The sequence below is a fragment of the Sinocyclocheilus rhinocerous genome, unplaced genomic scaffold (assembly GCF_001515625.1).
Source record: "Sinocyclocheilus rhinocerous isolate Xijiao unplaced genomic scaffold, SAMN03320098_v1.1 scaffold615, whole genome shotgun sequence".
NCBI lineage: Eukaryota > Metazoa > Chordata > Actinopteri > Cypriniformes > Cyprinidae > Sinocyclocheilus > Sinocyclocheilus rhinocerous.
Genome location: NW_015631049.1, coordinates 2,469,425 through 2,497,370, shown reverse-complemented (window position 1 = coordinate 2,497,370; position 27,946 = coordinate 2,469,425). Strand labels below are relative to the sequence as shown.

General features: G+C 36.3%; 1 protein-coding gene and 1 long non-coding RNA gene across 2 annotated transcripts in view; one reads left to right on the top strand and one right to left on the bottom strand.

Annotated features, from left to right (window-relative positions):
• Positions 1-265: 265 nt before the first annotated feature.
• LOC107741255 (uncharacterized) lies at positions 266-15,108 on the top strand. The gene is made up of 2 exons (XR_001640184.1): positions 266-593; positions 14,936-15,108. It is a non-coding gene; the product is annotated as an uncharacterized LOC107741255 (long non-coding RNA).
• Positions 2,786-27,946, bottom strand: part of aacs (acetoacetyl-CoA synthetase) — a 33,572-nt gene continuing 8,411 nt past the window's right edge. Inside the window, exons 5-18 of the mRNA XM_016553956.1 lie at positions 26,690-26,787; positions 25,101-25,215; positions 24,899-24,980; positions 23,313-23,463; positions 21,212-21,292; positions 19,848-19,972; positions 13,909-13,973; positions 12,032-12,154; positions 8,744-8,857; positions 7,917-8,042; positions 7,296-7,365; positions 7,078-7,136; positions 5,645-5,847; positions 2,786-5,543 (exon numbers count right to left, since the gene is read on the bottom strand). Of these exons, the coding sequence (XP_016409442.1) occupies positions 5,406-5,543; positions 5,645-5,847; positions 7,078-7,136; positions 7,296-7,365; positions 7,917-8,042; positions 8,744-8,857; positions 12,032-12,154; positions 13,909-13,973; positions 19,848-19,972; positions 21,212-21,292; positions 23,313-23,463; positions 24,899-24,980; positions 25,101-25,215; positions 26,690-26,787 (1,550 nt within the window). The 3' untranslated portion in view covers positions 2,786-5,405. The remainder of the gene's footprint in view (positions 5,544-5,644; positions 5,848-7,077; positions 7,137-7,295; positions 7,366-7,916; positions 8,043-8,743; positions 8,858-12,031; positions 12,155-13,908; positions 13,974-19,847; positions 19,973-21,211; positions 21,293-23,312; positions 23,464-24,898; positions 24,981-25,100; positions 25,216-26,689; positions 26,788-27,946) is intronic.

Below are 27,946 nucleotides of genomic sequence, written 5' to 3'. Positions count from 1 at the left end.
TATGTATTATTTATATGTATTGTATTATATATATTTGTAGCCCAGATGGGATTTTATTCATATGCATATAGAAATACAGACTGCAAAAGGTTAATACGTTTAGTTTTAAGGTACTCAAATTTACATGGGTTCATACACCCTAACTTGTTTGCACTAGAATGCCTGCTCATCTTCATTTTACTGGTCTCTGATTGGGTTATTTTCAGTGTTTACTGTTCCTGAGTGGGCGGGGTTTAGGAGATGTGCGCAGCAATTGCAGCTTGTAAGGAGAAAGTTAAAGGAACTTGCAATCCACGTTAGTTCTCTACAAATATGATAAAGTACACCCAGTAATATGGATGACAAATCGTTGTGCTCTTCTGGGATGCTTATCTACTTGTTTAAAGGAAACGGACAGTTGTTTCTTTAGCCATTTGTTTATTGACCGGGAAAATCTCCTGATCCATGGAAAAAGAAGTTTTCTTTGATGAGTTGTGGCGCTGAATACTCTTCACTGGATCCCGTATCTGCTGAACTTGCCGCCCTGTACAGTTGTGCCTGTTGTTCGTGGTCACTGGACTAGATACAGCTTCTCAGGTCGTGAGTACTATAAAGTACGTGCAGTTAAACATTTTGTGTTGCTTTTAAAGTGAAGCGGCCAGTTTTTGTTTTTGGACACCACGCTCTCAAGCCACGTCCCAGGCCTGCAACGATTTATTTTGTTTAAGACTGAGTGAACAAGAGACAGATGTATGTGTGTGGGCCCACTTAATTTAATGTCATAGACCTTCTACTGATTTTCAATGTCATTTATCTTGGTGTCAGTTGAACAGAGGGTTTATATTGAAACTGCTTTTTATAGTGTATATTGTTTAACTATTTGCTTTTATTTTCAGTTTCATATTTAATTGTCTATACTGAATACTTTTAATTTCAAGTTTACTTCAGTAAATTGTATATAATTTCTCCCATTCACATTTGTTGTGTTTGAGTTTACAACAGTTAATTAAAAGATCCCATTTTAATGGGATATTTGGAATTAAACGTGAAATTACTACATAAAAGGGAGGCACCGTCAATAAGTGTTGTGTAAAAACAATAGTTACAAAAAGAAACGTAACACCTGAGTTATTTGTTTTATTAGTATTTATTTTCAAACCACACCCAGGGCCCCATCCTATGTTACAATTTTTAAAGTAGTTTAGCTACCTATAACCAGCACTGGGAAAAGGGGTTACATATTATTACAATTTATTTTATTTTTTATTGTTTTTATAATAGTAATAATATACAGAGAGACATAAAAATGTAAAATTGAGTTAAACTCTCATGCAGAGAACTATTTATGTTAAGCATTTATATGTAGAGCATTTCAAATCAGTCAGTTATGAGGTTCTGTTAAGATGCTCCCTTTCAAAGTGCCAGTAGAAAGTTCACTAAGTTTTGGAGCAGAGCTTATATGTATGCGCATATTTTGCATTGTGGTTTTAATCAGAGTTTACATCACAAGGATTTTCCACTATGCTGTGATTTGTCATGATCAGAGATATCAAAAGATGACTTAATGGGAAACAGGAACGTCCTTCATCACACCGGCGCTCCCCCTCCGTGTTCATGTTTCTGTCAGACCTCGTCTCCTTTTTCCATCCGCTTCAAAATGAATACCCCCCTACCCTTCCATTTAAACACACTCACACTCAGATGTAAAACGCTCTCTGCGAGAGGCCAGTCGACAGATTACATGTTGAGCAGAGGCAATTTGCTGACAGACAAGCCTGAACATTTCAATCATCTCTAGGAAGACGGGTGACAATACTTCACACGCACTCATGCACCTGACCCTCCGGCCCTCTTCTCTTCCTTCCTTCCTTCTTCAAAATTGAACCCGCATAAATTTGTCTCGTCTTTTCTTACTATAAATGACGGCATTCATATGGGGATGGTGTTGCCTGATCTTTGAAACCTTTCATTTAAGTTCAGGCTGTCTCTCTCTTTCTCACTCTCTCTCTCACAGATAGGATTTCATTTTTGATCATCACATTGAAAACATCAGGGTGGAGAGTGAGATGAATCTGTTTTAAAATGAGGCGACCACCGCACCTTTTATTTTCGAGAGGAGTTCTGGGATCCTGCAGTGACCGGCCGTTGAAAAATCTACTTTTAATTGTAGTCTATATATATATATATATATATAGACTACAATTGTCTATATATATATAGACAATTGTATAGACTGGCTGCGAGATACGTGTAGATGTGCCACAGCCTGAGAGACAGCAGGTGAATGTGTGTGTGTGTGTGTGTGTGTGAGTGAGAGAGAGAGAGAGAGGCAGCAGGTGAATGCGTGTGTGTGAGAGAGAGAAAGAGAGAGGCAGCAGGTGAATGCGTGTGTGTGTGAGAGAGAGAAAGAGAGAGAGAGAGAGTTGTGTCTGACCTCAGTGTGTTACCCTACTGTCCACCACAGTGATCCGAAGTATGTATGTGTTTCTATGTAAGTTAAAGACTGTGGTATCAAATGTTCACACGTTATAATTTGTTACAGTTTAATATTTCTAGGATGTTATAATATTCAATTCTATTACTGTGATGTTCATTTAATTATTATTATTATTATATTATTATCTTTTTGTACATGTATACTAAGCTTTGGCAATATTGTATCAGCAATTTTGAATTGAATTGAATTGAGAGAGAGAGACAGAGAGAGAGAGCCGACCGACCGACAGACAGAGACAGACCGTGCAACCAATTCATGCAAGATAAAAGAAATTAATTAATTAATTAAAAAAATTACAGCAGACCAGAATTATTTCTTAGTTCTTTAATTAGGAGTACAATAAGTATTGATATACATGAAATACATGTATGCTCCTAGTGGACACAACTGAAGTGGTCCATTGATATACAGTATATAGGCATAATATATTCATAACAAATATATTCTCAGCTATATTAGTAATCATTATTCACATTAAGCGATGTACAATTATATTATTTCGAAGCAGGAATATTGCATTAGCCACCGAGAAGAGAGCACCTTTCATTTACTAGTAATACACCAAATACATTTAATGTAATACAATAATAAGGACCTAAACAAAAATGATATTTCCAGTATTTCCATTTCCATGTATCAAAAAGGAAAAAAACAACAACAACAACATGGTAATAAAATGGAATAGATCTCCGTGGAATGTTTATGAAATTGCTGAGTATGGAAAAATGAAATCAATTTTGGGGGACAAAGTGGTAATGTACAGCGAAATTTACAGTGACTATCGATAAATAAGGATTTGGTAGCTTTCCTTATGCGCACAGTCCCAGACCAGGCAAGTCCTGTCAGCAAAACTGAGCAGATATGGGGCATATGGTGGCACAAGGGTTGGCATGAGGTGAAACAGATCCGTCCCTGCTTGTCTGAAGCGGAAATAAGGACCGATTTAATTCAAGCGATCTGCACAACTGCTTGCCATCTGCACCTCTATACCGAATGATTTCAATTTCAAAGAAATGAGCCTCTTAAAGGGCCCGTCCACCGTTTTGAATTTTGTCTAAGCTTTATCATATATAAAAAGCGTTTTTTTTTTAACTCTGTAGTGCGTAGTTTCTTTTAGGAAACCAAGTAAGGAGTCCTCACTGAGGTCAAAAACTTGCCCCAAAAATATGACCCATTAAAACTTGAAATGTACATCAATACTAGCCTGCAAGGCTTCTCTGTTGTAAACAACTGCTGAAATAACATTATTAGCACAAAATTATTTTTAAATTATTCAAACGCAGCACATTTTCTGGTATTTGTTGCGAGCAGTTGCAGCACATCCTCTCTCAGTGTCACTAAAAAAAATATTTTCTGGATGGAAGCCTGCTTCTGTGAAACGTGTTGGTAAATATTTCTGTGATATGCTGCAAAGCAAGTGTAAATGCACCATCAGTACATGTCAACCAGCTCGAATCTGATCCAACATAAATCGATATTTTCTATTTTTCATTGTGGTTTTAGATTATATCCTAGACATTTCGACTGCCCAGAATTTCTTCTTTTTACTCCTAATGCAAACATATAATCAAATAATCTAATATTACACGGTTAACTGGATTTCATGTCATTGCAACGGTCTTGCTGACTTTCAAAACTTCAAACAACAAACAAATGCAGCTTTTTCATATGTGCGCAGTGTTCTGATGATAAATGTATTGGGTTGAAACGTAATGGAGGAATGCCTCATGGGATATGCCTACAGCGACAGTCCCTGGATGTGTGGATGGGACACATGAAGAAATAGACTAAGCCGGCACATTTGGGGACGGCACAGACAAAGCTATATACCAAAGAAGGGCTCAAAGAATGAAGATGAGCTTCAGTTGATGAAAACTTTTCACAACCTGATATAAGGCGTACCGAAAGAGATCAAATAGTGTCATTGCGAAGGGGCATCTAGTGTAGCACACAACATGCAGCTGCATTTACGGAATCAAATATATACAGTATACATGTAAAAAATATATGGAAATCTTTTTGGCCAGTGAGCTACATCAGCTTCAGGTAAATCTACACTCAGTAGACAACAGTGAGTAGTTCGGGACAGTATAATATACTCTACAAATACAGCAGATGTGATGAATCACTATTTACTCATAGGATATTATTAAAAAATATAAATATATTCTTTTTTCCCAGAGAGGAAGTCAGGCTTTGGGGGAAAATTTGGAAAAGTTGCATTGACTTTATTACAGCAAGTTTGTAATTCAGGAAACTGTATCAGTAAATTTTGCTTCATAAAGTTATTAGTTCCGGAAAACAGTTGATTTGACCCAGACAGTCAGTATTACTAGAGAAATGGCTCTCATCTTTGACAAGAAAAATAACCTTAAATTTGTGATGTTCAGTAACATATCAGTGTATTTAACTCATGAAGATTTATGAGCATAAATGGTGTCATTTTTCGCTTACAAAAGATACATGGCCATATTTTCCTAGAACTTCATTAAGGTCAAAGTGACATTGTATCAAAATATGAGAGGGAAAATATGGGACTGACACGGTAGACTAAGAAAACTGATTTGTAAATCACTTGCGAGTTCGGTACGTCTCTTGGAAATAATGCTTGGTGGACGCAACAACAGAATAGATAAAATGTCCCTTTGAGATCCAAGTTGGAATCTCATAAAATGGCACTCAACTTTCTACCCAAGAGGAACCCAGTTACACTTTTGAGGAAGTGTTACATGTACGGACTCCATCAGTTCCAATTAGTAGCTGAGTTTTCCACAACAGGTAGATAAAACGAAGAACTTTGATGTTTGAAAGCTCTAGAAATTCCTCCAGATGGTGCAAAGTTCCAACAGGTGGCCAGAGAATCTGAACCCTTCGAAGGGGCCCAGAAACACAGGACTTTCAGGAGTTCAGATGTACCTCATGCAGGCGCTCAGAAGTTCTGGAGTTCAGGTAGGTTCTTGAAGAGGTCCAAGGAGTCTGGGTTTGAGAAGGCCCCTCGCTGAGTGACGTCCTTACCTGCGATCACCTGCTTTACAGCAACTTCGACCTTCTTTCCGCTGATAGTGTACTGCAGGCAGAAGAAATGTGAAGTCAATCAGGTGGAAAAGTACAGAAAATAGAAGCAGAAAATAAAGCAAGTGAAAGAATGAATGCGCAAATTGAGCTCACCGGGATGTCTTTGGTCTCCAGTATCAAGGCTGGTACGTGTCGGGCAGATAGAGCTACTCTGATAGCACCGCGGATCTTCCCCACTAGCTCTTGACTGAAGGTGTTTTTGGGTCCCATCTTTAAGAACAGAATCACCCTCTCCTCTCCATCACTGTTGTACTGAGGGACACAAAGGCTGTCGGACACTTCCTCAAAGGCTTCCACTGTTTGGAGAGAGGGCATAACAAGGGTCTTAAATGCTGTCTTACTACTATGTTAGCACGTTCTAAATAATTATATATGTTGATAATTATTTTCATGGTATGGCTGATAACATGAAAAATAATTACCAGCATATATAATTATTTAGATAAAATTCTATACATTTTGTTGTTTAAATGAAAAATTAATCACTAAAAACTGAAATTGTTGCAAATGCAATCACAACAAAATAACATACTGTATGGAAATTAGATTTTTTTTTTTTAGACTTTCTAAAGATGAGATAACATTTAACAATGTTATTCATTTATTTGTTTTCAAATACTAACTTTAAGTGAGACACATGCACAATTAAATATTTCATATCAGCTGATATGCATCAGATATTGACTGATACCAATAAATATACACTACCGTTCAAATGTTTGGGGTCAGTTAATTTTGTTTTTTTTGTAAGAAATTAATAATTTCATTCAGCAAGGACGCATTAAATTGATAAAAAAAGTAAAGATTTTTACGTTTTTACAAAAGAGTTCCATTTCAAATAAATGCAGTTTTTTTTAACTTTCTATTTATCAAAGTACAAAATAATGTATCATGGTTTACACAAAAACATTAAGCAGTTTCCAAACTGTTTTCAAGATGGATAATAGTAAGAAATGTTAATAATAAGATAATAATAATAATAAGAAGAAGAAATTAAATCTTTTTAATTAAATTATATATTTTTTTTGATTATGATACTGTATTATTACTGTGGTATGCAACTGCAACCGCACGTTCTGGACTTGGCAAATGTCTTGTCCATCTATGTATAACATGATTGTTTATTTGCTTTTGTCATTGTGCAGCGTCCTTGAGCTTGGGAAAGGCACTATATAAATTAAACTTATTATTATTATTATTATTAAATCAATTCAGAAAGATCATGTGACACTAAAGACTGGAGTAATGGCTGCTTAAAATTCAGCCCTGCCATTGTAATAATGTTTCACAATATTACCATTTTAAAGTTGGTTTTGATCAAATAAATGCTGTCTTGGTGAGCTTAAAAAAAATGTACACAACCCAAACCTTTTAACGATAGTGAATATTCACTAATAACCATTATGGTACCAATATATTGTATATTTTGAGAAAGATTAAAACCACTTGATAATTTAGCCTGTTCTAAACCAGTCCAAACTAGTCTACTTTTTTTAAACAGGAAAAAGTGTGTATTTATTTCTCACCAATGTTATAAATTTCTGAGCTCCCAAACCGAACACCATTAGGATTCAAGGTTCCATCACTGAAAATACAGACAGAACAAATAGTGCTTTATACCATTTAGGTGCATTACTAATCAAAGAGTATCATAATACAGTAACAAAGCAATATTATAAGTATAAACAAAAGAAGATGATCAAAATCTTCAATACAACAAAGCAGAACAAAAAGCGAGACTTACCTTCTCCCCAGCATGACGACTCCTCCCGTTTTTGGATTTATCTTACAGTAATCACCATGGGCCCAGACTCCTGAATGAGGAGATACACACAAATAAATGGATTGAGAAAGGATTAACAAATAGTTATAGAAAGAAGCAGCTGTTGTGTATCTTGACCGCTGACGGCCTGAGAACGCTAATGAGGCTGAACTGTCCTGATTGGCCTTTTCCTACATCTCCAAACTGACAGCAATAAGGCTTCAAGGAGATTTTTCGTGCTAACAAAAGCTGGCAGGTTCTTTTTTTTCCCCTTTTTGCCCTCAGAAATCATTTAATCAATACGGCGGAAAAGCTGCAGAGTCTTCTGAACAAACTGAAGCGGCATGTTTGTTTTCCAAATCAAAGGGATGACTCCTTTGCTTTCTAAATCAGTCAGAAAACACACTTCACCGTGACCACTTCACCATTTAAGAGCTTTGAAGGAAGGCAACAGAGTGCATCTGTGAGCCTCTATAGGCTACGAGCAATGAGTCTGAAGCAATGCATTTTGCAATGATGCCTATAATATCTTAAAATGCTGCCTATGGAGGCAGTTCACTAGATTTTGAAAGAGATCTAGGGTGATGTCATGTGAAGGGTTACCTGGGAAGGTAGAAAAGTAGGCTTTGTGGTATTTGCTGCCATTCTCGTCGTTCCAAAAATGAGTGGGCTGGCACGGGATGGGCTTCAAACACACTAGCTCCCCACTCTCGCCCCAAACAGACTTACCTGAAATACACACCAAACACAACCGCTTTATTGAAGCAATAAGCTACAAAGGAAGTGTTTTTACCAATGTTAAGGGGTAATAAATTACATTTATTTAATCATTCTTCTGCCAGTTATTTTAGGTTCTTAGCATTATTGTAGGTGATGTTGTAAAATATCTATGCTTTAAATAATATATATTATTTACATAATAAATCTACACTACCATTCAAAATCTTGGGGTTAGTGAGCTTTTTTACTGTGAAATATTATTACAATTTAAAATAACTTTTCTATTTAAATATACATTTTAAAATGTAATTTATGCCTATGATTGCAAAGCTAAATTTTCAGCAGCCATTACTCCAGTCTTCAGTGTGTCTCTCTGTCCTTCAAAGATCAATCTAATATGCTGATTTGTACGTCATATTATTTCCAATGTTGAAAACAGTTGTGCCGCTTAATATTTTTGTGGAAACAATGATATATATTTTTTCAAGAATCTTTGATGAATTTAAAGTCTTAAATAAAAGTATTAATTTCTTATAAATATTGGTGTCGGAAGGATTTTTTAAATTTAACTACTTGTGAATCTAATCAAATCAGATTTCAGATCCCAAACTATTAATTTTATATAAAAAATAATACAATAATAATACAATAAAATAAAAGACCTCTGTGTCTTGACCATAAATCAGAGATAAACATGAGCTATATCTCACCTTCACAGTTCCAGGACTCCACAGCCATGCCCAGATTTCGGGCCTGAATTTCCCCTCTGTAAACAGGCACCGTCATGTTCTGACCCATGAAGCATGAAATGATGTCTGTGCCTCCTGAGGAAATATTAAAGATGTTAATATTCAGTTTTTAAAGATGATCAAAATCTTCAAGGTAAGAAAATCTCACAGGTTTGTGGAGAAATTCAAAGACAGACAGATCTTTCGTGTTTCAGAATATCTTCAGAACAGATGAAAAGCTCTAGAAATTTAGTTTACTTTGTGGAAACAGAGTGGATTTTTCATTAACTTGTTGGCATAATTTGCTGGTAGCTTTGTTCTCCTGTCTCCATTTATATGGATCACAGTTTCTATAGTGCAGCTCTTCCCTATTGATTTGTTTACCAGACACAATAAAAGCAAAAGGAACAAGCTGAACAAAGGTGCACAAATATCTATTTGGTCCAACAAACTCAGGCTTTCTTCAGGAATGAAACTGGCTCACACGATACTTCTCTACAAATATAAAATGCTTGTTTCGTAACCTCATCACGCCTCAAACAATCTTTTTAATGGCAGAGAAAAAGCCAAAAACACAAGTAATAAGCCATCAGTGATGGAGAGTAACTAAATAAAAGGAGTGACACTACAAAATTAACTACTTTTACATTCAAATTTGCCAGTCACAAACAATTTTTTGCAAAGTTGCAGTTTTTATATTACATATTTGTGTATCATAAGGTCTGTTTAAAGTACCATTAATTGCATAGAAAATTTATAATACTTTAGATAATCCCGAGTCTTCATAAGTGATAAGCTGATCTCAAAAACTAGCCATAAATGTGGATTTGAAGTAGCTTTCTCAGCAAGATTCTCCTCAAACCTTTGCTCATCCATGACAGCAGTTGACCTGAAAGAGGGAACTGATTGAAGGCAATAACAGTTTAGACTGACGCACAATATAGCGCCCCCTGTGGCAATTATGAGAAATGCAATAGGCACTTGTGTTATGAATCGCATTGACATATTTTGAACCTTTTTTGAAACTGAATTTTTGTTTGGTAATTGACAAATGTAATGGCTATAAAGTCAGATTATAAAAGAGACAGAAAACAGGAGAAAAATAAAAAAGGCAAAAGTGAAAAAGGTTGCTGGGACAATAGATATGTGTGTTTATGTGTGTATGTGACAGATGGTAGGTGATATTGGGGGGTCTACTGGATTCAGGTGATTCTGGGTGGCTGAAAGTGTTAAAGCTTCCTGCCAGCTGCCCCTCTGCGCTCAGGAGTCTGGCTGGCACAGTAACAGGAGCGGTGGGAAACAAGCCTCGACACATATGCTCTGCTTGACATTGGGGTCAAGGTCAAATCTGCCTCGGGTTGGCAGAGGTCACGTATCTGAGGGGAGGCGGGCGCAGCGATGATCCTAGACAAAGTGGGTTCTCAGTATTTCAGAGGGTCAACAGGCTATCTGAGCTCAGAGCTGAAGACAAGCATCGTGTTGCTGCGCTGCTGTTTTCCAGCAGACATCTTTAGGTAGCCTGACATTTCAAAAACCTCTGGAGTCAAGAAACGTCAGTCAAAGCCTTTTTCTGAAAAGTTATGAGGCTCATGTGCTCTGCAAACATGTCAGAATTCAATGAGATTGCTGTCATGGTATCAAATGTGAGCCAAATGGCAAATCAAAAAGCCTTCATGGCAGACATATGCAAAGAACACATCATAATCTATCACTCATTTGAGACAATAAGATCAAATTGTCTACTTTAGATTCAGAATCGGAACATTTTTAAACAAAATTCTAAAAGTTCATTGACTAAAATCTTTCAAACATTTACAATGCTAAATCATAATAACCATTTTAATCATAACCATATTAACCATATATTACTTAACACAGTTATCGCTACTACTGTAAAGCCATTATATTTTCCAGTAATATTCCATATAGTATAATATTATATAATATAAATGAGAAAAAACTAAAAATCTATATAAAAATCATAGCTACATATTCTGTTCAGTGAAGAGAATCATCATATTTGTAAATAAAACATGGCTATTGACCAAACCGCATCAAAGACCAGAACTACCCATTTTATATAATATAAATGCAATGGAAATGTAATATAATAAAAGAGCAAAGACTAAAAATAGCATAGCTGTAACCTCCTTGTATTCCTTGCAATAACTCATCCAGGAACAAGCACTGCACATAAGAAGTTAAATAACAAACAGCTCCGAAAGGTTCATTGTGAATAACATGACTGTAGCAGGCTACCGCTGACCTGCCATGAGAGCAAAGCTCATCTGGTGAAACCGCAGGGAGAAACTGGGCACAGGTGGTGTGTGAGAGAGACATGCTGCGAGACCCCAGTTACAAACACACACACATGCACACAAAATCAGCAGTCCACCACAGCTGTTAACGCTGATGCTAATTTGTTTCCGCAGGGCCCTGCAGGCATGAGATCACACTGCAAAACACACACACACACACACTCACCGTACTATCAAGAGGAGAATAAAGAATGAAAGAGAGAGAGAGAGAGAGAGATGGATGAAGGAAGGAAGGAAGGAAGGAAAGGAAAATCAACAAAGTAAAAAGAAATTTAAAAAAATATGTATTCTTTTTTTTTTAAAGTAAGAAAGAAGGGAGGAAAAAAGGCAGGTAATAGAATAGAATATAATAGAATGCTCACCTGATATGGATCCCAGGAGCACATTGTTCTTAATACAGCTGTACACATACTCATAGCTCGGAGGCTTCAATGGAGATCCTGTAGAAAGGAGTGTGTGGAGGGTCTGCAGGTTGTGCGTGTTTGCTGTGAATAGTCAAGAAAAACAAAATCATAAAAAAAGCATTTCCTAAAGGAAATACTACAGCTTGCAAGACCTCAAAAGAAAATCAACAATAATAACCACATATATTTAAATTCCGATCGATGTCCCTACATTTTCATTCTGTAACAAACACACACACATGCACACAAAATCAGCAGTCCACCACAGCTGTTAACGCTGATGCTAATTTGTTTCCGCAGGGCCCTGCAGGCATGAGATCACACTGCAAAACACACACACACACACACTCACCGTACTATCAAGAGGAGAATAAAGAATGAAAGAGAGAGAGAGAGAGAGAGATGGATGAAGGAAGGAAGGAAGGAAGGAAAGGAAAATCAACAAAGTAAAAAGAAATTTAAAAAAATATGTATTCTTTTTTTTTTAAAGTAAGAAAGAAGGGAGGAAAAAAGGCAGGTAATAGAATAGAATATAATAGAATGCTCACCTGATATGGATCCCAGGAGCACATTGTTCTTAATACAGCTGTACACATACTCATAGCTCGGAGGCTTCAATGGAGATCCTGTAGAAAGGAGTGTGTGGAGGGTCTGCAGGTTGTGCGTGTTTGCTGTGAATAGTCAAGAAAAACAAAATCATAAAAAAAGCATTTCCTAAAGGAAATACTACAGCTTGCAAGACCTCAAAAGAAAATCAACAATAATAACCACATATATTTAAATTCCGATCGATGTCCCTACATTTTCATTCTGTAACTAACATATTCAATGCTTTGTGAATGCCAGTTCATGTTGTCTTTAAAGATGAAGCTCTTGGTGTGTTTGAGGTATTGGAGGAGTTAGGGGATTTATTTTTGTTTTGCATGGTTTTTTTGTTTGTTTTGCAATTACCATAGCATGCATTTAAGCGGAATTTTGATATGCCCCAAATTCTACATTACATTATAAACAGTCCTGAAGTATAAAGCTCAGCTCGCTGTCATCTATTCAGACTGTCTATAGTCCGGAGGCAGATGGGTATGGCTCACAGTGCTCAGAATTATGAACCGCGTTAAGCTGTGCTGAAATGTATGCATGTGACATGCCAGGCCACCCATCTGGGGTCCCATGTAGAGAGGGTCTCTCGCACCGGTTATCAGAGCCAGTGCCACACCCCACAGGCTAACAGGTGTCGCTCTGAAATGTCAAGCAGCCAAAGGGAGCAGCGGAGGGCCAGGAAGCACGTCTCTGACCCCCCAACACACAATCCACTCAACCACACACATGCAAAACAAATTCCTCCAATACCTCAAACACAACAAGAGCTTCATCTTTAAGGATGACATGAACTGGCATTCACAAAGCACTGAATATGAATATGAATATGAATTTTGTTCATATGGAAGTCAATGGCTACCAGCACTGTTTGGTTACCCACAATCTTCAAAATACCTTCTTTCGCATTCAGCAAACTCAAACAGGTTTGGAATAAACTGAGGGTGAGTAAATGCCAGAATTTTCCTATTTGGGTGAACTATCACTTTAATTTAATTTTACTAAATATTAATTTAATTTAATTCACAAAGCACCAGTTACATCCAAGGTGTCAGGGTTTTGCTGGTTAGCATTGGCGCAGCTACATCTTTTTCCATTGACAGACATTCTTGAGTAGCTGTGTATCCTGACTGAACAGGGTCGAATTTCATTTCAAGTTGTTTTTTTAATCTCTGCATGGGAAACCACAGGTGCTCATAAAATTGTCTCCTCATCAGAGGAGTTCCTGCCGTTACTCTTTATAAAAAAAAAAAGACCTCTAAATCGATTGCTCTCATGGCAGTCGTTACACAAACTCCATCTTCCACTGTAAATTGCATTTTAATTCACTTTCAGTTTGTCTCATTGTTGAATATTCACAAGCATGCACATGCAGTTTAGTGAATGAGTTAGGGGCATCTAGAGACTGCTGTGAAAGTGGGGAAATTAATGTGTACTAGGGGTGTCAAAAATTGAAGCTTAAAAAAACAAACATATACATTTATTAGTCTTTATACAGTATCGGAAGTACCGAGTATAGACCCGATTTGGTGCATTTACCTCACAGATGCAACAAAGTGCTTTCTAACAAGGTAAACGGTAGATTTGTAAACAAGCAAATGATGTGCCAAAAAAATCTGAACATTAGGTCTTGCAGTATAAAATGTGTAGTGCTCGACAACATATTTGTTTTTGCAGCAGTATCAAAATTGATATTAAAAATATAAAATATCACTGGTATTGGTATTGGTATTGACTACTGAAATATTGTATAGTGACAATCCTATTATGACAGAAAAAGTGAAGAAACGAAAGAGAGAAGACAGAGGGATTGTAATTCAATGCAGCTCACCAGGTTTCAGATTTCTCTCCTCCAACACAGACAGCCATTTCGCTCCAGTCCCAAAAATCGTGATTCTGTCAGCAGATGAAAAAACAAATGGACAAAAATGGATGTTAACAATTAGGTGTATATTTTGAATGTATAAAAATAAAATGGCTTTCTTAGAGCTTGCAAAACCGAGCTGCAATTTAGGAGGTAAAATATAAAAGGGCAGAATCCTTAAGAAACCTGAGGTACATCTGTTTGGGAAACATTACACTAGGCCACATCACCAACAAATATGAAAACCTAATTTCCATAGCACTTTAGATCGCCGTGCTTCCACTATAGAACAAAAAGCGGAGCACTTTCAGTCAGTGTCAATGAGGTGGAATTGATCTAAATGGCCTGTTGACCTGCAGAGGCCTCGGTCAGCTATCTCTTGATGGAATCACTCGCGGTCAGAAATCAGGGGGTGGGGGGGGATGGCAGTGCAATATCTGAAGAGCACAGACATGTCAACATGGTTGTGTTAGTGTAATTTCCATTTGTCTAGCACAGTGTTATACTGTATTTCCAGCAAATTTACAGTGGAGCAGACTTTCTACTCTAGAGGTTGTATACTATATGAAAATGCCTATTCCTAAATGCACATGGAAAAGAAATTATCCTAACCGATGTTTAACACTTAAACCTGGTGAAAACAGGATTTCTATGTACTCCAATGTTCAGAATACACAGCTCCAAGAGCAGCAAAAAATTGTCATTCAGAAATTGTCAGCATATTGACGACACAACCATGAGAACATTAATAAAACACCTACAATCAGAACATCAAAAGCATAGAGCAACCACGCATTTTACATTCAAAGAGGCTAACCAATCACAGGGGATTTGCATAAAGAGTGAAATTTCATTTGTAAGCAGAAAATGGTCAGGTAAAATTAACCTATATTTTGCATTGAACAATTAATGTGCAAAATATCAAGAGCTGCACATAAATATAATTAAGTATCCATCTAAACTCATTTGTCATTCTGCTTTTCTTTCTCTATAGTGTCCAAAAAGAGACGTCCCCAATGTGGATAGGTGCCATGACAATGTCCTGCTTGCGTGTGATTGGTGGCAGCTGGCAAGGCCTGGTTAATAATGGGTCGTTTAGGATGTAGGAAGAGAATTGTATATGAAATGAAATGGAACATGATTTCACAAGCAAGATATCAGTCAGGGAAAAACGGGAAAACTTGTCAGTACCAATCTAATGATTTGACCAAGCACTGATCTTCCTTCCGTTTATAGCATCATGGACCTCTGATTTACTGCATAGTCTATCCATAGAATTGATCATGGGGTTGTTCATTTTTCTAATATTAAAGAAGTGAAGCTCGTCTAAATATTCAGAAAGCTCATTTCGTATAAGCCACATAATTTTGGCCCCATCTGCACATGAAAAATTACAACTGGCAAATGAGACAAGCAAGTGTGGCTTATAGAAGTAAAATCTCAAGCAAATATATATAGGTGTATACCAGATCTTAACCAGATATTGACTAGATACTTAGCTTATTGGTAAAAGATCTGGGTTTATAACCAACAGGTTAGAGATTCAAAGGGGAGATCAATCATCTATCACCAATGAAGCATTGAGAAACGGCACTCAGATCCAGGTTTCTCCAAGGCTATCCCTTTAACTCAACATGGCAATGCTTTGTGAAAGACATTGAAAGTTCCACTGGCCCCAAATGTGTAGTGATACATAAATATTGTTATGTGGATTATAAAAAGCTCATTCTTGACTTTTAAACCTTTCACCAGAGTTTAGCCTGAACCAACTAATCAAGTTCCACTGGCCCCAAAGGTCTTCCAGACAGGTGTGCTGGAGTCAAACTTAGCAGGAAGGTGGCCCTGCAGAAGCAGGATTGGACACCTCTAGTGAAGTGACATGTGAAGTGAATTGACATGTGGCCAAGTATGGTGACCCATACTCAGAATTAGTGCTCTGCATTTATCCCATCCAAAGTGCACACACACACAGTGAACACACACCCGGAGCAGTGGGCAGCCATTTTTTGCTGCGGCGCCCGGGGAGCAGTTGAGGGTTCGGTGCCTTGCTCAAGGGCACCTCAGTCGTGGTATTGAAGGTGGGAGAGAGCCGTACATTCACTCCCACATGCCTCAATCCCTGCCGGTATGAGACTCGAACCCGCAACCTTTGGGTTACGAGTCCGACTCTCTAACCATTAGGCCATGACTTCCCCTAAATTTTGTGGGGGGTGTATATCTTGACCTCAATAAAAGGAACTATCAGTGCAGTTAAGGAAACAAACTTATTAATTACAATAATTCAGAGAATTTAATGTCTGCATTCTTCAACTAATGTGCCAGCAAAGCTATGTAGCTCCAGCAACCTAAGATAAGATTCAATAACATAACACTCTGGATTGTGGGTTCCTCTCAAACTATGGAGAAAGTATTGTGTCCATTGTCTTACACTTCAACACAATCCATTCTTAGTCTCTTCTGTCTTATTAAAGACCAAAAACTAGGAGCTATTTTTCCCCAACAATGACAAATGGGACAAAGAACGAGTTGTCTATCATGACCAAGTTTCACAATGGCCCTTTGTCCAGAATACATTTCCTTTATGCATTTTCTTACATCTACATGGTCACCCCATCTACCTTCTGATTGAATATTGATTATTTGTAAACATTAAACAATTAATCTGAAAGGGGAGCAGCACAAGATAAAAGCTATTCCAGGATCAATACATTCGTACGTCTAAAAATAGTGGGACAAAAGAGAGAGAGAAAGAAAGAGCATGTTTTATTCTACCTGGTCTGCAGAACAGGGGTAGATGGGCTGATTCAATCTGAAGTTATGAACTTTGTTTGTCTCTGTCACAAAGGCAAATGTCTACAAATTTGGACAGCATGATCAAATAAAGCCAAGTACACAGAAATGTTTCCCTGCGCACACTACACAACTGATCGCAGGCCTCGACTGAAGCAATGATCCCAGAATATATTCCCTCACAAACTTACTTACAAAGCAACGGGAGAAGTGTTTCTTCACACTGTAAACAGACAACAATTGCAATTGTGTTATACAGAATTGCACAGAACAGGAAAACTAAGAAACAGAGTTTAAAAATATAGATGAAACAGCACTTGGTGAGATGTTTGGAGCAGTTTGATGCTTTTCTATTTATTTTTTGTTTACCAGTTTCCCAATGCCTTGCTTTCTTTTAGCTTCATTGTCTGTTGCTCATTACTGCCCTCTCACTTGTCAGGATAGTGAACACAGTTGAAGACTAAATGGAACATGCTTCAAAGTCTGAAGCAAGCCTGACAAAATCATGTCGTAGCACCTACGACCAGTGTCTCAGAAGTGTGCACACTACAAGAGTGGGTATGAACTACGATCTGCAATTTCTGGATACAGACTAATAGATCAAAAGCATCAAGCTTGAGTCTTGTAGTGTGCAGAGCTTGAGTCAAGGTAAGAGCCTGTGCCTTAAAGGGGTCCTATTATGCTCTTTTACAAAGTCTTGATTTTGTTTTGGGGGTGTACTAGAACAGGCTCTCATACTAGGTAAATCCCGGAAAATATGCGTTGTAGTCCAAACGAGTCATTCATTGTAGTTTTTAAAAAGTGATTTCTGTTAAATAAAATATCTCCTTTTGAAGTGGACTTTGAGCTTTGTAACTTTGCAGATCTTTTTTATGCTCAAACAGCAACATTACAGACTAACTAAAGTTGAAAAAGTGAAAAAGTATAATAGGACCCCTTAAAACTAGTTAGTATTACCTAAAAGTAGCCCAATTTGATGTTTAAAGGAAATGAAAACAAGATCTTCCTTGCTTTTTTGAAATAAAACAAGTTGCCATGTAAACACCCTCCTAGTCTAATAATTAAAAGGTTCAGAACCAGTTGAGATTGATGCTTCATGATGGAATGGAAGCAGCAAAAGATCTTCTGTATTGTGACAAACATTTGAGTGTAACTGATTATCAAAAAAGAAAAAAAATGTAGAGGGCACTTGGTTCTATCTATAGACTGTTGATTGGAATTAAAAGGTTGTGGGTTTGAACTACACTGAATAATGACGTATCCACTAAACTTAAAAATGAACTGTCTTTTCACTATCTCCGTAAACTCCAAATAAACCCTATACTGCCCAGAGGAAGAACTTAATTGGTGTCACCAACAGGACTAACTCAAAGCTAAACTCAGAAAGACAAATAAAAAGACTCTCAGATACAAACCTGAGCTGCCTTTTAAAAGTAGGACTGTTAAATTTAACATATCCACTTAATACAATTAATATCTATATAAAATAACGTGATTAAAAACACAACAGTTTAAGCATGCCCTCTGACCCATATGTAAATTCCACATTAAGAAATATTCATACCATTGAAGCAATTCAAATTTGAAGCTCAGCTGCTATCACAGGCAACACGCCTCGCCAAATCACAGTTACTGAGAGCAGACCGCTCAAAAACAGTTCACACAGGATGCAATCTTGCGTTCAATATAGCAAGACTCAGTGCAATGGCATGGAACTGAACTCAGAGGTTTTGACACATGTTTTTAAAAGTTGAGAAATGGCCAAAGATGCCACAGACCAACATTAAAAAGAAAAAAATACTGCATAAATGCTAGAATGCATGATGTGTAAACTTCAGACAGACTGACAAACTCAATTGCGGTAACCTGTAGAACTGTGATAGGCTTACATTAAATTATTTGGAAATAAAACAAACTGAAGTCATTTTTTGTAACATCTATTCAATGCTTTACTCGTTTGCCACAATGCTATATCTTGAAATTGACTCTTTATTTAGGAGCTTTTTGCAATTAATATGATTAAATTGGCATTTCGCATACATTACCATTCAAAAGTCTTGGGTTGGTAAGACTTTTTTTGTTTTGCAAGAAGTCTCTTATCTTCACAAGTCAGAATTTACTTGATCAAAGATCAAATAAAACAGCAATATTGTGAAATAATATTACAACTGAAAAATATTTTCTATTTTAATACATGTAAAATGTAAATTATTTGTGTAAATCGCAAAGCTAAATTTTCAGCAGCCATTATTCCAGTTTTCAGTGTCACATGATCATTCAGAAATCATTCTAATATGCTGAGTTGGTACTTCTTATTATCAATGTTGAAAAGTGTTGTGCTGATTAATATTTTAGTGGAAACTGCATTTATTTGAAATAGAATGTGAATGTCTTTATTGCCACTTTTGGTCAATTTAATGCATCCTTGTGGATTAAAAGTATTAATTTCATTAAAAAAATTATCTTGCTGACCCCAAACTTTTGAATGCCAGTGTATTTAATTATATTAATTTGTATGCAATTAATTATATATTATTTTTAATTGATTGTCAGCCCTAATTAAAAAATGTAAAAAATGATTATGTCTCTGAAATGAAGTGATTTAAGCAGCACATATGGGTCTGGTGAGTAATACAAATGTGTGTGTGTGTATTTTGGCTTTCCCAAAAGCTGCTGCAAAAATGTCTCTATTTTCTTTCTCTTGGGAAGAAGCGAGACAATGAGAGTTAAGAATAGAGGCTTTCACCAGTAGCCATGGGAGCTGAAAATGATCTCACACACACACACACACACACACACATCAAGTGTGATCCAAAGGAACTCCAGTGTCTGTTGCACTTTGATCATTTCTGATCAATAACAGGTAAACTCTGAAAGGAACTCGATGCCACATTAAAGGTGGCCAATTAGACCCATCTCTTTAAATCAGGTTGCCGTGGTGATGTGGTGTCATTTACACAAAGGGCACAGCAGATGCTGGTGAGAAGCACTGCCACACCTCAGCCAATTACAGCAGGGGCATGAGGGGGGGAAAAAAGTGACTGAAGCTCCTGACTGTGACACCTTCATTATAGAGTGTCTTTCTCACACACACACACACACACAGATTTACTTACCCCAGACGGTCTACAAGGTCCCAGAGCACATTGGCACTGGGAAGAAGAGGGGAGCCATCGTACAGGACCACAGAAGCCCCAACAGCTAGAGAGGACACCAGCCAGTTCCACATCATCCAGCCCGTCTGCACATAAAAAGAGAGATTGGGTCAGAGAATACATTTTTGTCCTGAGTCTGACCAGACTGGGTAAACACACCAACTACTCGGCAAAGTTTAACAAACAGTGTTCAAAATGGACCATATCATTTTGAATATCAAACTGGACTGCCCAGAAATTGTGTGTATCTTCATTTTGCGAACCTTACTAAAAGACAAAAAGGAAAGAAAATACATTGTCCTAACAAAGACATAATGGCAAATTATGTTAATCTGATTTATTAATAAATGTCCCTAGTGTTATTGGGAACAATTCATCAGTGTACGTCATGCTAAAGTAGTACGTTTGTTTAAAATCTTTCATCAAAATGTAATAATGTTCTCTGCCTCTGAAATTACTTTTTCTGAAATAGTTTTTTCTATGTAATAACTAAGACTGTGGGAGTGGCGCAAAATAACATTAATCAATCACATCAAAAACACGAGTTCTATAATACCTGTAGAAGTAAGCAATTTACATGCTGCTAACGTTCAAAAGTTTTGAAGAAACTGATACTTTTAATCAGCAAGGATGCATTAAATTGATCAAGAGTGATAGTAATGATTTTTTAAATGTTACAAAAAAATGTCAAATAAATTGTTTATCAAGGAATCCTGAAAAAATGTATAATGGTTTCTATAAAAAATATTAAGCAGCACAACTATTTTAAACATTGATAATAATAAGAAATGCTTCTAGAGCAGCTAATCAGTATATTAAAATGATTTCTGAAGGATCATGTGACACTGATAACTGGAGTAATGGCTGATAAAAATTCAGTTTTTCTTTTATAATATATTAAAATAGAAAACATTTTAAAATGTAAAATTTTTTCACAATATTAAATCCTCTCCTCTATAAATCCTCTCCCGTGGCCTCAAAGTGTCCATCGTATGCGCACTTCAGAATCCGAGCGGAAGAAGCAGGTCATCCGGGTACTTTTCACCTACTGTTTTGCGAATACTATGAATTCGGACATACTACTCGCCTCACATACTGTTTTCGCATACTATATACTGTAGTAGGGAAGTATGCAATTTCAGGCACAGCATTGGTGAGCAAAAGAGACTTCAAAAACCATACTTTTGAACGGTAAGGCATACTGTATGGTGCTTATAAAGATTCAGTCAGACAGCACAGCTACTTTTGAATAGATGGCATTGGAGAAAGATGCTGTTTTCCACCGAGATGGTATAGTTACTGCATCTAAGAAGGCAGATACATACCGTAGTATAATATATGATGACATCACTGTAGGTCATGTTGCCATGGAGAATGTGTTCTTTAAGATGCTGGATGAGAGTGCCCTGGGGAAAGGAGAAAAAAAGGGTCAGACTGGTGAAACAGTCACAGTTAATGTGATGAACTACACCTGTGGTTACTTTGCTAGGACATCTGTGTGAACCTGAGGACAGCTGACTTCATACATCCATTACAAATCACCTTGAGTGGAAAAATGGCTAAGAAAATAAAGCAATAAGCCCCAAGAATTCACGCTTCACGGGGCTTATTGCTTTTATAAAATGGTTATTCCATATACGTAGTTAGGTTTCACAAAATAAAACAGAGCAAATAAAGTGTAATGATATTAATAAAAACTGTATTCTTCCACCAAACAATGTAGTTCCTCAGAAACAGTTGTGGTTGCAACAAAGTGGTTGCCAAGCAACACACAAAGTAAACAAAGGTGTTTGTTCGTAGAGTACAACAGCTTCGAACACGGCTCAACCAATCAGAATCAAGGACTCAGAATCAAGTAAAATTAGAGGTCTTCGATATCAATCAGAGGCGACATAACACAAAGCACAAAGCATGTGTTTGTTTTTCTGAATCTCATGTTCTTCTCAAGTTCTTTCTCATGTGCTGGTGTTGTACGTTCAGAGGTATTCTGGCAGGCAGGGAACGGCCTAATTAGCAAACTAAAGGATCAGCGACACTGCATGGATTAAAAAAAAACCACACATTCCTTTTTTCTAACACCATGCCCTGCAACTAACACGTATCCTAGCGAAAGCATTAATTGCTAGCGTGTTCATTCATTCGCTAACAGCCATAACCCGACACGAGTACTGTTTTCATAAGAGCTCACTGAACATTGATCATCCATAGAGCGAGAAGAGAGAAACGTGGCTGCACGTGTTGTGTTTTCATAGACACAGCGCTCTAATTATCCAGCACGCAAGAGAGGCGTCAGACACAAATGCCACAAAGGCTAAAGGGAAAATCTGTGAAAAATTAAAATTAAAACTGACCAAGCGCATATGAAGTGTGATTGTGAAGCACAAAAAAGCAAAAAGATCAAGCACTGCTTTTGCCTTCCCTGATTTTTCAAACTAATTTTCTGTGCAATGTTGATTTTTGAATTGAAATTGTGGGTATGTCAAGAAAGAATGGTTGATTTAGACTCATGTGGGCTACTGTGTCCCTAATGTTGGGATTACACAGGTAATGCATTCAGAAGGGATGAGAATGGTGCACATAATTGCTCATCCCAATTGCATCTGGTTTATGGTGTCAGGTTTTAAAATTGCCTCTTATTGCCATCTTGTGGTCAATATTGGTGATTCAAGAGATTTTGCGCATGATGACCAACATGCATAGGAGGGATGTTTACAGAAATCATGCAGCAGTTTAAGACATATTTATATATTCATATTTAGCTTTATTTTATTTCAGTTTTAGTACTTTAACTGAAATAAAATGCACAGCATCATCTATTTATTCCTCTTTTCTTTGTTTTGAATTATATTAAAAATTGTTGTTGTTGTTGTTATTGGAATCTTAGTTTTTTTTTATAGTTAATTTTGTGTCTTAATCTGTTACGATTGTTTTAGAATTATTTTTAAAACCTTTTAATATACAGCACTTTGAATTACCATTGTGTATGAAATGTGCTATATAAATAAACTTGCCTTTAAAAAAAGTTTAAGTTGATTTTCAAGGAAACATTTCTCATTTTCACTTTTCAAGTCTATGTTTTTCATCTAATATTTATATTTAATTTCAGCTTTATTTCAATTAACAAAAACATTTTTTTTATGGCTTTAATTTTAAAAACATTGCCCTAAACCCTGTCTATGAGTACATGCACACACACAATTTTAAGCAAATAAAATGCATCAATAAGTTCCTACATTAAAAACTGATAATTTAGCTGTTGATATTTGTACACCTGCAAAACAAATGCTTGCAATCTGTATTTTCTTTCCTTATACATCATGTTTGGCTCAGGGTGCTCGAAAATGCATATATCAAGAAGTAATTGCACAGAGTACAATATATCAAATTGGACTCTGCACAATGTCTTAGGTGCGCGCACACACTCACCCCAGCAGAATGCACCATGCACTTGGGAGCTCCTGTGGTACCAGAAGAGTACATGATGAAGAGAGGATGAGAGAAGGGCAGCTGCTCAAACTCCAACTGAGGGTCCTGATCCCCTTCTTTACCCATGGCCAAAAAGTCATCCAGGAACACACTGACAGAAAAAGTAAAGGAGACAGAGAGTCAGGACTTAGGACTGACTGTGTCCTAACCAGACAGCACCACTTCAGATTTCATCTGAACATACAGCAGCAGCAGCTGTCACTGAGAGAGGAAGCAAAACCCAACTGAAACTTCATAGAAACATTTTAAATTATTTATTCTGTCAGTTTAACAAGGGCTAACAAACAATTAACATGTATTGATTTAGCCAAAGTGATTTATAAGTGAAGAATGGCAAAATACAAGTACTAGAGATACGAAAAATTGATTTCACAGGATATTCAGCCATCTTAAAGGGACAGCATTTCGAAAATAAAAATTCTGTCATCATTTACTCACCCTCAAGTTGTTCCAAACCAAACCTAGGTTTCTTTCTGCTGTTGAACACAAAAGAAGATATTTTGAAGAATGTTGGTAACCAAACAGTTGCTGGCAGCCACTGACTTCAAAAAAATACTATGGAAGTCAATGGCTACCAGCAACTGCTCGATTACCAACATTCTTCAAAATGAAAAGTCTTCTTTTGTGTTCAATAGAAGAAAGAAAGTCATACAGGTTTGGGGGGAAAAAAAAGATCATTTTTGGGTGAACTATCCCTTTAAGAACAGAGAGATTACAAATTAATGTGTGTTCGAAGTAGTAGCTTACAATTAATATAATGCAATTATCACGATCACAGGTTAAATATCAGTAAAGAATGTCCATAAAATACAACCAAATTTATATTAAACAATGCAACAGATATTTAGATAGCAGGATTGAAAGGTTACAGTATGTAAATATTTAATAATAAATCTTACAATATAGTGATGTATTTTATACATATGTACACTAACTTTCAAAAGTTTGGGGTTGGTTAATTTTGTTAATGTTTTTGAAAGTAGTCTCTTATGCTCACCGAGGCTGCATTTATTTGATCAAATAATAATACAAAACAGTAAAATTGTGAAATATTGTTACAACTTAAAATGTTACTATTTTATTATATTTTAAAATGTATTCCTGTGATGCAAAGCTGAATTTTCAGCTTCATTACTCCAGTCTTCAGTGTCACATGATCCTTAAGAATTAAATTGCTCAAGAAACATTTTTTACCAATGTTGAAAACAGTTATTTTTGTGCAAACTGATACATTTTTTTATTAATTCAATTTTATTAATATCAAGTATTAATTAACAGTATTAAAAAACTGTACTGACCCCAAACTTGAACGATAGTGCATGTATGTAGTATATTACACCGAAAACTCTTAATCATTGCTTGTCTCAAGTGTCATCTATGCTTTATGACTTTAGGTCATTACAAATGAACATATTTTGTCAAGTGAATTTAACTTGTACATGCAAATGTAAGCATCAATGCAATATATAATAAAAAGAAATGTGATGTATTGAAATATGATTGTAAACACATATAGATGCACAGACCTGTTGGGAATCTTGGAGAGGTCAGTCTCTTGTCGAGAGCGAACGTATGGAATGACCACAACCTTCTTCAGGTCAGGGAGACCTGAGAGAGATGATGGGGGAAAAAAACAAATATATGCGGCTCCATGAAATGCAAATATATCAACATAATAACATGATGGAAAAATCTAGCTTTGCGTGAGCTGAAATGTGTGCTGTATACCTTTAACAACATTCTGGAGTTTCTCCATATGGTCGTGCTGCTTGCCGTTATACACAACAGCTGCTACTGAGAATATCAACTTAGGCTGGATCTGAGAAATCCGGTCTAGAACTCCCTGAAGATGAAAATAGACACATAAATGATAGAAAAAAATACCTAAGGTACAGTACACACACATACACACACACAAAATAGGCCATATTGTTAAAAAAAAAAAAAAACTATATATACACACTATATAGTTACAGTTACAGTTCAAAACTTGGGAGTCAGTAAGATTTTTTAAAGAAATGAATGTTTATTCATTTATATACTATGCATTAAATTGATCAAAAGTGAAGTGAAGACTTCTGCATTGTTACAAAAGATTTATATTTCTAATAAATACTGTTCTTTCGAACCTTTTCATTCATAAAAAAAGTCATAACACTGATAATAAGAAATGCTTCTTGAGCAGCAAATCAGCATATTAGAATGATTTCTGAAGGATCGTGTGACACTGAAGACTGGAGTAATGATTGTTGAAAATTCAGCTTTGCATCACAGGAATAAATCACATTTTAACATTAAAATTGTAATATTTCACAATATTACTGTTTTTACTGTATTTTTGATCAAATAAATGCAGCCTTAAAAAAAAGAAAACATAAAAAAAAATATTACTGAGCCCAAACTTTTGAACGGTTAGTGTACACTAATATTTCACAATATTACTGTTTTTACTGTATTTTTGATCAAATAAATGCAGCCTTAAAAAAAAAGAAAACATTAAAAAAAATATTACTGAGCCCAAACTTTTGAACAGTTAGTGTACACACAATTGCCACATTGATTCCATTTAGCTGCAGTAATATGCTGTAGTACCCTGACTTAACCACAGATGGCAGCAATGTATATACTGAGTTTACTTTAGTCAATAAGCCTTGGCGAATCTATGTAGCTTTATCTGCTAGAGCCTGTCCTATTTACGGAATAACCTCAGCCCTGAGGGGGCTGTAGACTTACTTTAATCTCCTCATAGAAGTGTGTATGTGAGAGAGAGACGCAGAGAGGCAGGAGCGAGAAGTAATGTGTGTGTATGTGTGACAGAATGTCTGACATAGCTAACGGGTCACACACACATTTGAAGACAGCGAGAATTGATGGTATCATGACCTACTTTTTTTGTACATGGGGTTAGACATGTTGCGATAATATGACGGAATATTACTCTATTTTTTATTTACTCATTTTTGCTTGTGGGATATATAAAGTGCATTTACTGTAATACATTAGACTAGAACAAAGTGGAAGCTCATGACAACAAACTGCACCAGTGTAAATATGGAGGCATGTGGGCATATGAATGCCGGGTCAGATATTAGGTATTTATTTCAGAAACATGTATGTTCCCTGGATCAACATGAAAGTGAAATACCATGCTGACCTGATCTAGCCTGTATATTTTACATGTTCTGATGATCCACATCTCACAGAAAAAATCTAAGTGGCTGCTACACGCTCATTGTATATTTCACACGATTAAAAAAAATTATATATTATAGTTGTCATATGGTAAATAGCCACTATTATGCATGTAAAGCTCTTACATTGACACCAAAATCTGGAGAGGTTGAACTCCAGATGGCACCTATACTGGCAGCAGCAAGCATAGCCTCAACAGCATGAATCCCATTGGGAAGATATCCTGAGGTAAAGAGAGAGAATATATCACACAAAATGACATTGGAAACAGCAGTGGATCTCCTGAATTGTGCAAGAATGACTCTTAAGAGATGCAAGTTATTTTAGTGAGCACTCAGCAGGCACAATATATTAAATGATTTTCAGAAATACTGTGCTTCTATTTCCAAAAGAGAGAAGGTCACTGAAAATATTACACAAATGATAAATGCAGCACCTAATACACAACGCTGACAAACAGTTGCAATTTTACTAAAAAAGGAAGCATACTTGTCAGAGGGAAATTATACCAATGTACCAACAAGGCATCACAAAAACATATCTTATATGTCATATATATATATTTCTTAATATCTTCATAAATATATTTCTTTAAATTCATCATTCAGGCTGTCTTAACTCGACTTATCTTCTTTTGGCTCTACGTTTGTGGCTAATGTTCAACTTAAATATTATTGCCTCCACAAGTCACTTTGGTAAGAAAGCACCTGCCCAAAATACTTAGTTTAAATGTAAATTATATTTAAGTGTATTGAATGAAATGGAGAAAGGAAAGACAGAAAGCGACACAGAATAGAAATGGTGTCCATTAGCTAAATGATACTGCGGCAATAAACCATGGCCTCATCTGCAAAGTGGCCATATATTCCCTACTACTCATACACACACACACACACACACACACGCTATAAATCAAGGGGACAGACAAGGACAATCTAGAGAAACACACTTTATACATGAACACACACGCAGAACTGCACACCGTAACAGGATCAATACACTCTAAGTAAACTTCTAGGGTTTTACTTCACATAACACACACTTGTACAAAACAGACACACCTCTGTGAACACACAGTTATATTTGCACCCACGTAGAAATACTTATAAAACGGGCATAGTAGTACTGGAATTTATACAGAAAATTAACATCACACACTTTCAAAGCTACCTAAAGCCAGGGAGACATTACCACTTCAGTTCTTACATGTAGCTAATAATTTTTACAGATAAGTGTATTAGATTAAATATACTTTACTGTCCCACTAAAGGAAATTTGCTTTGGACTACATGCACAGCAGCAACTCATAACACACAAACATTCACAAGGGGACCTACACATATTTCAAAAAAGGTTTTGCATTTATTTTATATATATATATA